This window comes from Chamaea fasciata, unplaced genomic scaffold (assembly GCF_029207755.1).
Source record: "Chamaea fasciata isolate MVZ Bird 193981 ecotype frontalis unplaced genomic scaffold, bChaFas1.0.hap1 SCAF_13, whole genome shotgun sequence".
Classification (NCBI taxonomy): domain Eukaryota; kingdom Metazoa; phylum Chordata; class Aves; order Passeriformes; family Sylviidae; genus Chamaea; species Chamaea fasciata.
In genome coordinates, this window is record NW_027094098.1 from 1,055,721 (window position 1) to 1,066,886 (window position 11,166).

General features: G+C 53.2%; 1 protein-coding gene across 3 annotated transcripts; it reads right to left on the minus strand.

Moving 5' to 3' along the window:
- Positions 1–412: 412 nt before the first annotated feature.
- CUNH3orf18 (chromosome unknown C3orf18 homolog) lies at positions 413–10,969 on the minus strand. Of its 3 annotated transcripts, XM_066195414.1 has the most exons (7): positions 10,902–10,934; positions 9,873–10,023; positions 8,481–8,600; positions 7,231–7,716; positions 5,891–5,916; positions 4,273–4,402; positions 413–2,973 (listed from the first exon to the last, which is right to left on the minus strand). In XM_066195414.1, the coding sequence occupies exons 4-7, from the start codon at positions 7,462–7,464 to the stop codon at positions 2,893–2,895; spliced, it is 471 nt and encodes a 156-aa protein (XP_066051511.1). In that variant the 5' UTR covers positions 7,465–7,716; positions 8,481–8,600; positions 9,873–10,023; positions 10,902–10,934; the 3' UTR covers positions 413–2,892. The 3 variants fall into 3 exon arrangements, with proteins under 3 accessions (XP_066051511.1, XP_066051509.1, XP_066051508.1); XM_066195412.1 differs by lacking the exon at positions 9,873–10,023 and having other exon boundaries at positions 7,231–7,626; positions 10,902–10,915; XM_066195411.1 differs by lacking the exons at positions 8,481–8,600; positions 9,873–10,023 and having other exon boundaries at positions 7,231–7,626; positions 10,902–10,969.
- Between the last annotated feature and the right edge of the window lie 197 nt (positions 10,970–11,166).

Below are 11,166 nucleotides of genomic sequence, written 5' to 3' on the forward strand. Positions count from 1 at the left end.
GGCCAGATGAGGCAGCAGCAAATCTGGAATGTATCAACACTGTCATCATGTTCTGTTCCCCTTGGTGCAGGCAGAGCTGTAGGTGAGCTGATGACCCCCCCCCGTGTACAGGAATTCAGTTCACGGAGAAGTTGGGATTTCTTTTTGTACTCTGGACGCCCAGGACTGGCAGGTGGAAGCTCCTGCCCTCCTGGCTTCTCCAGCAAGCCCTTCTGAAGAAATCTGAGTTTCTGTGCTGCAGAACACTAAACTCGGACCCCCACAGAGCTTCCCCTTCCAAGTTTTTCACATTTAGTTCAGTTTTTAAAAGGGGAATTCACTGCACGCAAATTACCATCTGATACTGGGGATATGCTCCCAGCAGTTTCTGTGGGAAAATGCAAATGACGGGAAAAAGACAATCATACCAGACTTTCGTGTAAATAGTTTAATTATATTTCAATGCTTTAAAACACAGAAACACTTGAATTAAATTACATCATAATGCTTCTGCTACTCTACGTCTAAGAACTGTGAGAGGAGGAGGCGCTATGCAACTAAAAGAATACTCCAGTATGAGCCCAGCAATTACCCATAATATTCTTTTAGTCTCATTATCTGTACTTCTTTAAGGGCAGTCATGACAGGACAAAGCCTACCATCACAGGGAGAATGGTTCAAGAGCATTCCTCTGGAGGTGTGTTTGTTGTGCAGCAGCACACTGGGCTGAGGCATTGAGGAGACGGCTCAGCTCACACTTGCCATTTGTTGAGTTTAAAACAAGCATTGAATTCCCAGTCCTAAGAGTTCTGGGGAAAATGCTGCAGTTGAAGGGAGCTGGACACTCCTACTGCCATCTGCATCCCTGTGCTGATGCAGAGCAGTGGAAGGGGGACGGGCAGTGAAGGGAGAAATCAGATGTGTGGCTGCTCTCAGTAAACACTTGCAGAAGCTGGGAGTGTGTGTTGGGAGGTATTTGTCTCTCAGCTGATCACTGGGAACACCTACAGACAGACTCCAAATTCTAAGGACCTAATCTGCATTACACTGAGCACTTTGTATCCATGCCCCTTCCTTCCAGCAGCATCTCTGGGGGCAAACAGTAGCAGCCTGGGAGTGCCTCCTGCCAGATCTCCTGGCAGTGAGGACTGGGCTGTTTTCCATGGTCCAACCCCTACTACACTCCCAGAAATCCCTACTTCTAAAAGGACAGCTGGATACTGAAAAACTAAACCAATTTCGCCCTGTGGGAAGCCGTGTCAGTGGAAGGGGGAATGCTGGTAAGGAGCTGTGCCCTGCAGGGGTCGGGGGCAAGAAAAGGGCCCAGGAAATAGTCTGCATTTAATTAATATGGGAAAAAACAATCACACGGGGAGAAAAGAAAGTATTTGGGAGAACAAAAACTAACTGGCAAGTCCAAACTTGAAACAAAGCATGTGATACCTGAATTGCCACTCTGAAACAACTCCTTGCATAAAGCTTTAGATCTGCATTCAGATTTTGGCTTGCCCTGATTCCCTTTTACCTGGTGCTGTGGATGGAACAAAATCTGATGGACAAATGCCTGTACCCACACAAAGATCAGGAGGTGATCGGGGCATGGCTGGGCACTGATGCTGGTCCCTGGCTGCTGTGCTGGTCTGCAGCACTCAGGGCCAGTGCCCACCAAAAGGCTGGCAGCCAGCAGGGCCCCACACTGCACTGCACGTGCCAAGGTGGCCAGGGACCCCTTGGCACTCTTCCTCCAGCAGCCCTGAAGGATGCACAGGCACCAAGATGCTTCAGGGCTACAGGGAAACCCCTGGCTTACCTGTCTAGTCCCACCTACCTGTTCCTAGCAGGTAACTCGAGAAGAGGCTAATGCAAAGCTCTGTGTTCCCTTCAGCAGGAAGAAGAGAAGGCTCTGACTGCAGGTCCTGGCAGGTAAGGAAGTACAAACCAGCTGTTAGTCATCTCTGGGGGCAGACATTGGGCTGTTGTTGAGCCAATACCTGTTTTTCCTTCTTAAAGTATTTCAAAGCTTCATCTTTTTTTCCTGGATAACACTCTAAACTTCCCTGAGCCAAAGCAGGAGGGGATAAATGGTGTTGGAACCCTAGTTCTACTCAACTCCTCTTTGCGGCCCAAGCACTGTTATTCCTAGCCCAGCAGCAGGGCTCACATGGCCTGACAGTGACAGTCCCAGCCTCTAGCTGTGTGGAATACCCTCTGTCTGTACAGTAGCTCTAATTTGGGATATTCAGCCACTTCCTCAGTTAACATGTTATCAGCCAAATATTCACTGTTTCACTTTTTAAAGCCACTGAATTCCCTGTGCTTCAACATCACCCTGGTGCACGTTTATCAGCAGCCACAGGCCTGGGAGGGGATAATCCCGTGGCTGTGTCCTCCCTGCTGTGCCCCAGGTCAGCCTCAGCTGGGGCAGGCAGCTCTCCTGGCTCCAAGAGGTGCTGCCAGCAGTCCCCGCCCAGGACCGGCCAGAGCTGTGCCCGCTGCACAGACTCATCCATCGCTTTCCATGGGGCCTGGGCACACCGAGCCAGGGAAGGTCTCTGGAACATGCACCTCTCTCCTTCCCTGACCCAGAGAGCACAGCTCTGTGCTCTGACACATCAATCTACACAAAGCAGCACTGTTCCTAAGCACAAAGCTTTGGTAGGTGGTCAGGCAGTGCCAGCCCAGAAACTGGAGCTCGGGACCTTTTAGTGGTAACACACACACACCAGAAAATCACCACTGCCCTTACAAAGGGCTTGCTTCCCAGAGTGACGGCACTGCCTGTGCCCACTTGTAACACAAACCAACAGGTGACCAGCTGGGCTCAGTGGATCAGCCATGCTTGAGGGAAGTCACTGCTTTGTTGGCTTCATCCTCCTGGTTCTCAGCAGGCTCCGGGAGCAGGGCAGGTCCTGGTCATGCATTGATGGCGTTGGCCACGTCCGTGAACACAAGGCGGCTGGGTCTCTGCAGGGCTCCCTGACTCGTCAGCAGCACCTGCAGGGGAGCAGGGGACTGAGAGCCAGCACGGCTGCCTTGGCTCAGGGCTCTGCTCGGGCACAGGCTGCATGCTTGCAACTCAATTCGCCCCTTCCAGGGGAGGCTGCCTGGCTAACAAGGCATTAACAAGGCTGTGACAGGAAAATACAACAGGCTGGAGAGTAAGTCAGCACATGCATGCCAGTTTAAAATCCCCACATCATTGGATTACTGGGTCTCGCTATTTATATACACAAAGCAGCATGAAAAGGCTGGAGATATCAAGAAGGCCTGGAAATGTGCCATTGCCTGAACTTGAGCTGTTGTTTTAGACTCTCCCTCTCTCTTTACATTAAATCTCTCAACTCTTGTGCTTCCCAAGCATTAGCAAGAGGGATCTGAGGTGTCCTGCTGGCCAGTCCCTGGAGAGGATGATTCTGGTTTTACTGTGCTGAGGTTAACTCTGGCCTTAGCATTCTCCCCCTTTGCCACCTCCAGGTAAGCCCCGTGTGGACTAACAGAGGCGCCTGATGTTGTCCCAGTATGTGCTGCTTGGAGGACAAGATCCTTTGCTCTTAATACACTACATTTCCTGCTTTTCCAAACTAGCCTATTCCATCTGTTGGTTATCTTCCATTTTCCAACACATCTCCTTTGTGCTCTTTAGCAGGTTGAGAATGTTTCAAGGTAGGTATTTTATAATTACAGTTGTATTCATTATTTCCACTTTCCTTTTCTGCCCACACCAAGCTTGCTACAGATTTTCTGAAGGTAAACTGAGAACAGATTTTCTGAGTGAGAACTGAGAACTGTTTGGGAGAACTCCTGCTCCTGGATGGGAAAAGCAGGGGATGACATGGGCAACACAGAGCAGTTGGAGAAGAATGCATGGAAGGAAAGGTATGAATGCTCCAAGGACAGGCTGTGTCACTGGGTAAGAGACATCTGTTCCAGCCATCCCTGCTGGCTCTTTTGAAAAGGCTTTTTGTGTGGTGGTGGTGACAAAGGGAACAGACAACACGGTGAAGCTGGACCCAAACAAACGGTGGTGAGAAGCCCTTTCCAACTTCTGCTGCCTCTTGTTGCACTGGGCAGGAGAGAGCCTCCTGTCAAAGACCTGCCTGACTCCTCAGTCCGCCCTAAGCACTCCAAAATGCTCAAGTCCCTATCTCCAGGGCTGGCAGAGATGGAGAAGTCCTCCTGAGGTCGTACATGGCTTCCCTACCCTACTGCAGCTCTACAAAACCTCCTTGGCCCTGTAAGCAAGCGGTGCAGGCAGCAGTGGCTGCAGTGACACTCGTGGTGGTTGCTGCCTACCTTGCTCTGTGATGCCTGGGAAGATGCTGCATCTCGCCCATGCTCCAGCAGCTCCTGCTCCAGCTCATCCTGCTCCTCAGTGGGATCAAAGTTGTACATGGGCATGAGCTGGTGCCGTAGCTTCTCCAACCTGCCCGTGGGAGGGGAGGGAAAGGCTTGGTTGAGAAGGACAGGGCTCAGGCTGCTTCCCCACCCCACTGCTGAGGCTTTCTGCACGCTGCTTCTCCTGCTGCACAGCGATTCTGCTCCTGTGGCTCTTGCTGAATGAGGCTAAGAACCGACTACACACAGCTGGCAGGAGTGGAAGACACCCAGAATGCAGTTACAAGGATTAATTGCTATCGCTAATCTATGTTGGCAGGCATTTACACACAGAGGAATCAGGATTTAAGTTCTTGCAGACCTTAGAAGATTAGGCTTTATGTGGAGGGACAAAAGAAACAGTGGAACATACTGACTTGGCATTTTGTGACTTCTCCCCCTGTCCCTCTGCCCACACCAGCCGATCCTGCCATGTCACACTCTGCCAGCAGCAGTTCACTTCAAGCTCCAGTGGCCCAAGAGTACTTGAACTCCGGGGCTGAAGTACACAAAATTAAACAGAAAATAATAAACCCAAACACAAAATAGGGAAGAGATTCTCACAGGGGGCTGATGCCTGTGGACACTGTTTCTGCTCTTGTATCATTGCTCCAAGAGACAGAGCTTTGAATTATTACTCAAAGGGTCTCCTCAGAGATGGATAGGGTGGCTCCTGGGAAAACACTGAGTCCTGCCTTTGGCTATAGCTGAGTTTTGGAGTAGAAGGAAACACACAAGCAGTTACTGGCAGTGTCACCACAAATATCTATTTTGGCAAGTGTTAGGATGACACATTCTCCCCCTGCTTCTCTATGGGCTTTCCAGCACAACCATTATCTCCAGCCTACTTTCACAGGCCAAGCACTGACTGCTCCTGCAGCAGCACCCAGTCCTGGGCTTTGGGGCTGAGATTGGAAATTTTACAGTGGGCAGAAGCACTTTCTGGAAGTCTGTGGCCTGGCCAGGTCTGCCTCAAGGAGTCAGGGAGGGAGGAGGTAACCTTGTGGATCTTCACTGGAGGCCCTGCTGTGAGACGGAAGAATCAAGACATGGTTCTCCCTGTGTGCTGCTCTCCTCTCTATTTTCAGCCAGGAGCTTAGCAAGGAAATTAAGACATTAACTCCTAGGGTGAAGCTGCATCTCTGCACTGTGCTGCTGCCAGTTGCCGTCACTGCCTGGGCTGCTAGAAAACAGAAATCTGGGAATGGCTGAAACCTGAGATCCACACCTTTCACAATGGAGTTCCCAGCTCCTTCATACACCCGTAGCCCGCTCCTCTGTTTTGATGCATCTCACAGGTGAAGTGTGCTGAGTTTGCAGGATCCCTGACCTCCTCCTGCTCGGCCTTATCCTCCTCCCAAAGCTGTGGGGTCTTTGGCACTCTGGTGTCAGAGGGATGCCCAGAGCCAGGAGTGCCGTGTCCCAGCCTCACCGCGTTCTCACACAGCCATGGCTTACACTCTCCCCATCTCCCCCTGAACTCGCTCTGCATTGTGAAGCACCGAGCTCCCTTCAGCCAATAACAGATCCTACTTACCTCTTCCTCTTCCTGATATACAGAACCTGAAGGAGAAAAAGAAGCATCATTACAGCAGTCCCAGTAGGACGGGGAATAGCTGAGAAATTTTGGGCACACGGGAAAGAGGTGTCACTGTGCACCAAAGTGGGGGGAAGGGAGAAGTGACAATGAAAATGACACTTCGTGTGCACCACTGTGAACTTGGCAGCACATCATGTCTGACACTAAGTGCTCAGTGGCCTGTTATTAGGTGTGTTAGTAGGAGTAGGAGTATTAGGTGTATTATCAGGTGTGGGTCAGCACACTTCTGTGGCTGCAGGACATAGGCTGCAATTTCAGAGTGGATGGAAAAGCTTCCCTTTGTGGTTTTCACGTGTAGATTCCCTACAGCGCAGAAGTGCTGCTACCCCCTCCCCAGTACAAAGGGAAGAAGCAAAGAGGGAGGGCATGCTCGGGGACTTGCCTCTGCCAGCCTGTGCTGGGAAGAAAGGGAGGCTTTGGGCCTCCACAGCCTTGTTCTGAGAACTACCAACGCTGGATGCTGCTCCTGGGAACTTTTGACCGTTTCCAGGTTTTCTTAGGGGCTTTTGGAAAAACTCCTCCTGGGGCCTGCAATGAAATTTTGCAGTGGGCTCCTCTGGTGGCTGTATTAGTGAAGCCCTTCCTGTATGAGGAATGGGAGCTTGCTGCTACCTTCTCTGTGGGCAGGGAAACCATCTGGTTACATAAGAGGAGAGCTGCAGCCCTTGCACTGCCCATGGTGGGTCCAGAGCTAGGGCTTGTGGAAGCTTCTGCCCACAGCACTAATGGCAAGGTCAGTGACACGCCAAACCCTCAAGGAACTGATACCCAGCATGCAGGACCTTGGAAAAGCAGTCCAGGGTGAGTCTTGCTGAGATGGATTCAGGCTACTTTAATTCGAAAAGAACTACTCCATGTCCACAGACATGGTTTCAACAGTGTGCCTGAAAAGTTAATATGGATAAACTTTCTTGTGGGGCCTAAGAGAAGGTTTAAATCAATGCAGCTGTTCCAGGTAACAAGTCAGAACAGAATCTGCTTTTTTTCCTTTTAATTGAACTTCCTATTGCTATTAAAAACAAATCCTGATACTACCTATGGTTGTTCCTAGGCCTGCTGAGCCTCCCATTTAGACCAGACCTCAGGGAGACTGCAGAAATACTGGTGTACTTGATAAAGGCCTTAAAAAAAAAGGAATCTCAGGAACTATCAGTTCCCAGCAGTTTTGGGTGAGACTTTAATAGAATGCAAATAAATTATTCAGTGCAAATCAGTCCCAGAACCTCTAGCCACCCTCTACCCTCAAGAGAGAGGAACGTTTAGCTGGGCTCTCTTACCATTGCTACAGCCAACCCAATCACAGTAATGATCCCAAAGGAAAGCAGCATTGTGCTCATGCCAGGTCCAGTGCTGGCCACATCTGGGATTTTGGTGCTGTTGAAACTGGTGGTCTCAGGGCTTACGGTGGGTGTTTGTGGTACAGTCACATCCAGAGCTGTCCCTGGGCCTGGCTTGGCCGTGCTGGGGGTGCTGTGATCCAAGTCACGCGCAGAGGGTGAGCTGTAACTCATCCTGCCAGCTCTTGGTGGCTCCTGTTACTGAGCTGTTGTCTTCTCCCATCAGCTACACAAGTGCAGAGCTGCCCTTCCAGTCCAGGGCCCTCACGTGAGACCTCTCCTGCAGCATCACCACTGGTGGGTTTCCCTCAGGGCAGGGACCACACTGGACTCGGCCTAGGAGAGAATGAGAGCAAACGAACAGTGCGGAGCTCTTGGATACAGGCACAACCTTTCCCACAGTTCCCCAGCAGAGATTTTGAATGCCTGCTCAAAAGAAGAAAAACATCTTTTGAGTGTACAGAAAGCCCCCAAAATCACGCCTGATTCACTTGGAGTTGGTGATGACTCTCCCCTCACTGCTGCAGCTCTGCCTCCTTGCAGGAGCTTGGGAGATCTGTGGGGGACAACCTCAGAACCCTTGTCCCTGGTGTGCCCCAGGCTGCACCGGGTGGTCTCTATCTGTCCCAGGATAGAGCATTTTCCTGCTTCTGTCTCTTCCTTTTAATTTTTGGAAAGTTGCATTGATCCCCTTATCAGTGGGAACATACCCAATAAAATGACATACAGCTGTGAGGGATCCGTATCTCAGGATGCTTTTTACTTAATCCAAAGTAGGAGTTCCCTGCTGTGGTGAGCCCCTGCACTACCCATTGCCCCACTGCTGCTCATCCCATGTGCTCTGGAAAGGGTGGGTTGCATCAGTCCTCCACCTAAAGACACCGAGTATTTCTCAATCCCTCAAAGCACCCACTCAAGCTTAGTCATGCACTGGCAATTATCAATATTAATTTTAAAATTAGCCCAATTTTGGATTGGAGTTGTGAAATTTGATAGATCTGTTCATGCTGAGAACATGAAAGGCTTTAATTGCTTCATGCTTCCATTGTGCAAATGATCAGGAGTTGCAAAACACCATGGGATGAGCCTGTGAGAAGTATCTGCACACTTTGTTTATAAGAGCACTGTATGTGACTTGAGATCATCAGCTGCTTCCCTGAAAACGCAGCTACCTCTGGAACTGAGCTGACCTGAGAACTTCTGTAGCAGTTCTCTGGTGACTTCCCTGCAGTTGAGCAGACATTACATCCCTGGGCTGGAATGCAGCTGGGACAGAGGGGTTAGTGAGCTCTGAACAGAAAAAGATGTGCCTGCAAAGAGAAACAAGCCATTGTTCTGCTCCGCTCTGTTCCATTCCAGGCAAGGTTACTGTGCAGTTCCATGCTGTGGTGCCTTGCTGCTGTCCACAACTGCAGGAAGCAGCGTGATCAACATCTGCCACTAACAACTGGAGCAGAGAAAGCACCCCAGGCAAGCAGCACCAGGCTGTGCTGTGCTCACTCAGCAGCTGCAGCGGTCACCTCGACTTGTCCTGCAGCTCCCTGAGCAGGTAGAGGCCATGCAGGCTCTGCCTCGGCCCCCTGGAAACAACTCTGTGAGTCCAAAGGGGATTCTGCAGTCCCTGGGAGACTGTGGGAGCTGTGAAACTCCCTGGAGTTTTCAGAAGAAAGGGAATAATAACAGTTCTGCTCCGGTCTCTCCTAACACTGTGCTGGGTCACGAGTTCATGGCAGCTGAAGGGCACTGTGCCCTTCACTCACCACTGAGTCCTGCACTCTGCTTAGACCACGGGGCACCTGGACTTCTCCAGCCACTACTGACCACAGCAGAGCTCAGGGGCAGTGGACACTTGGGCACAAAGACGGCAAATTGGAAATCAGTGTCACAATAACGGCAGCAGCAGTGACAGCCCGGCAGAGAAAGGGAAGGAATTATTGAGTAGATCGAGCAGCTGCTCAGGCAGAATCCATTGGTGCTATTCAGGGAAACTTTCCATAATGATAATACACATTTTTTTAAAAAGCCACTGCCAAGGAAATGAAAAGTGGAAAAAGAGCCTAAGTGAAAGGAGTGAAGCAGGCCCAAGGGCTCTGCAGAGTATGGCTCCAGATCTTGAACAGCTCCTAAATTTTGGAAACAAAATGGATTAGGCCTTCAGCTGACTGTGGTGTGAGTTCTGGAAAAGCAAAAAGGCTGGGTTAAAAGGAGCCAGCTGAAAATCTGGCCGAGGGAGAATGGGGGCTCTTTTTCTTGCTCTTGGCATCCTGTTCATGCTGAAGGATCCCCGTGCCCAGACCTGGCTCTGAAAGCACTCCTGTGTCAAAGCTTTCTGACCTGCCTCAGACAACCCCTTCCAGTTCCAGACGGGGCTGTTTCTGCTCCCCAGCTCCCCCTGGTCCAGGCTGCAGACAGATAGGGAGGCTGAGTGCAAGGACGGCCCAGGGCCCACAGCTTTCATGGCAGAGCTGGGATGGATCATTTTCCCCTCCCACCTTCCTTCCCCTGGTGCTGGAAGTTTGATCTGCAGGCTGGGCACACTCCAAGCCTCTGATGGCAGCTCTAGGGCTGGGGACAGCTACTACCTTTCACGGGCAGGTTCCAGTGTAGTCCATGCACAAATAGAACAGAAGAGGAACCAGATCCTCAGCTGCTGCCAGCTGGCATTGTTCCACTGCCTGCACCAAGAGAGCTCCTCACACAGCCAGGACTGCTCTGTGCTGGGCTCTGCTGGGTCTGCAAATAAGGAGAACACGCTTGTTTCTCTCCCGAGCCAGCATTCCAAACTGATCTCTGATGGGTGCTGCTCACTTCTGAGATGCAGAGAATTGTTTTAGGGCCCACCTTGAGCCTTTTTTGAAGTCCTGGTTTTTATCTCTCTGTGCTGCTGTTTCATTTTAGGTGTGACAGCCGCAGAGACTTGTGTCACAGGGATGAAGATGGGCCAGAGAGTCTCCGGATGAAGAATAATAACGAGTATAGTTTCCGCACTACTTCACCAAGATGAAGTATCTCTAGTAATTCAGCACTGCAAACGACACCGTGTCGCTGCTGGCAGCGGGATGTGGCTTCCCGGTGGGCGAACTTTTGGCTTCCCCCCCTCTTCTCCAGGGCTGACCAGGCTCCAGGGCAGCGGGGACGCCCCGACCGCGTGTGCCCGCTGCCCCGGAGCTCCCCGGCCGTCCCCCTGCGCCGGCCGAGCGGAGCACGGCCCCATCCCACCCTCCCCGGCAATGCCACCGCCGCTCTGACCGCGCTCCGACACACACCGGGACAGCACCGACCGCGCCGTGCCCGTCGGGCAGCGCCCCCGCCCCGCCGCCCGGGGCTCCGTCCCCGCGGGAATCCCTCCTTCCCCATCCCGAGGCGAAGTTTCCAGGCGGATAACGGGGTACGGGGTCCTTCCCGCCGCCCGGGCGCCGCCGGCTCAGCCGCAGGCTCCCGGCCGGCTCCCGGCCCGGGACACGGCCCCCGAGAGGCCGCGGCGGCCCCGCGGTGCCCGCGGGCGGCCCGGGACGGCGCAGCCGGGCACCCCCGCGGCCCGGCCCGGCCCACCGTGCCCCTCCCGGACTCGGCCCCGCGCCGGGGCGGCCGGGGCCGGGGCCGGCACTTACTGCGCGCTCCCGCCGAGGCGTGCGGTTCCCCCGGGGCGCGGGCGGAGCGGCCGCCGGGGGCCGGGCCCGGGGCCGCGGGGGCCGGGCCGCGCCGCTCGGCTCCGCGCGCGCCGCCGCTGGCCCCGCCCCGCCGCACGCCGCCCCGGGCCATTGGCCGGCGCCCGCGGGGCCCGGCTCGCCATTGGTCGGCGCGGCTGTCACTCGCGCGCGCGGCGGCGGCGGGCCGGTGGCGCGCTGGGGAGCGGCTCCGTGCGCGACCGCTTCC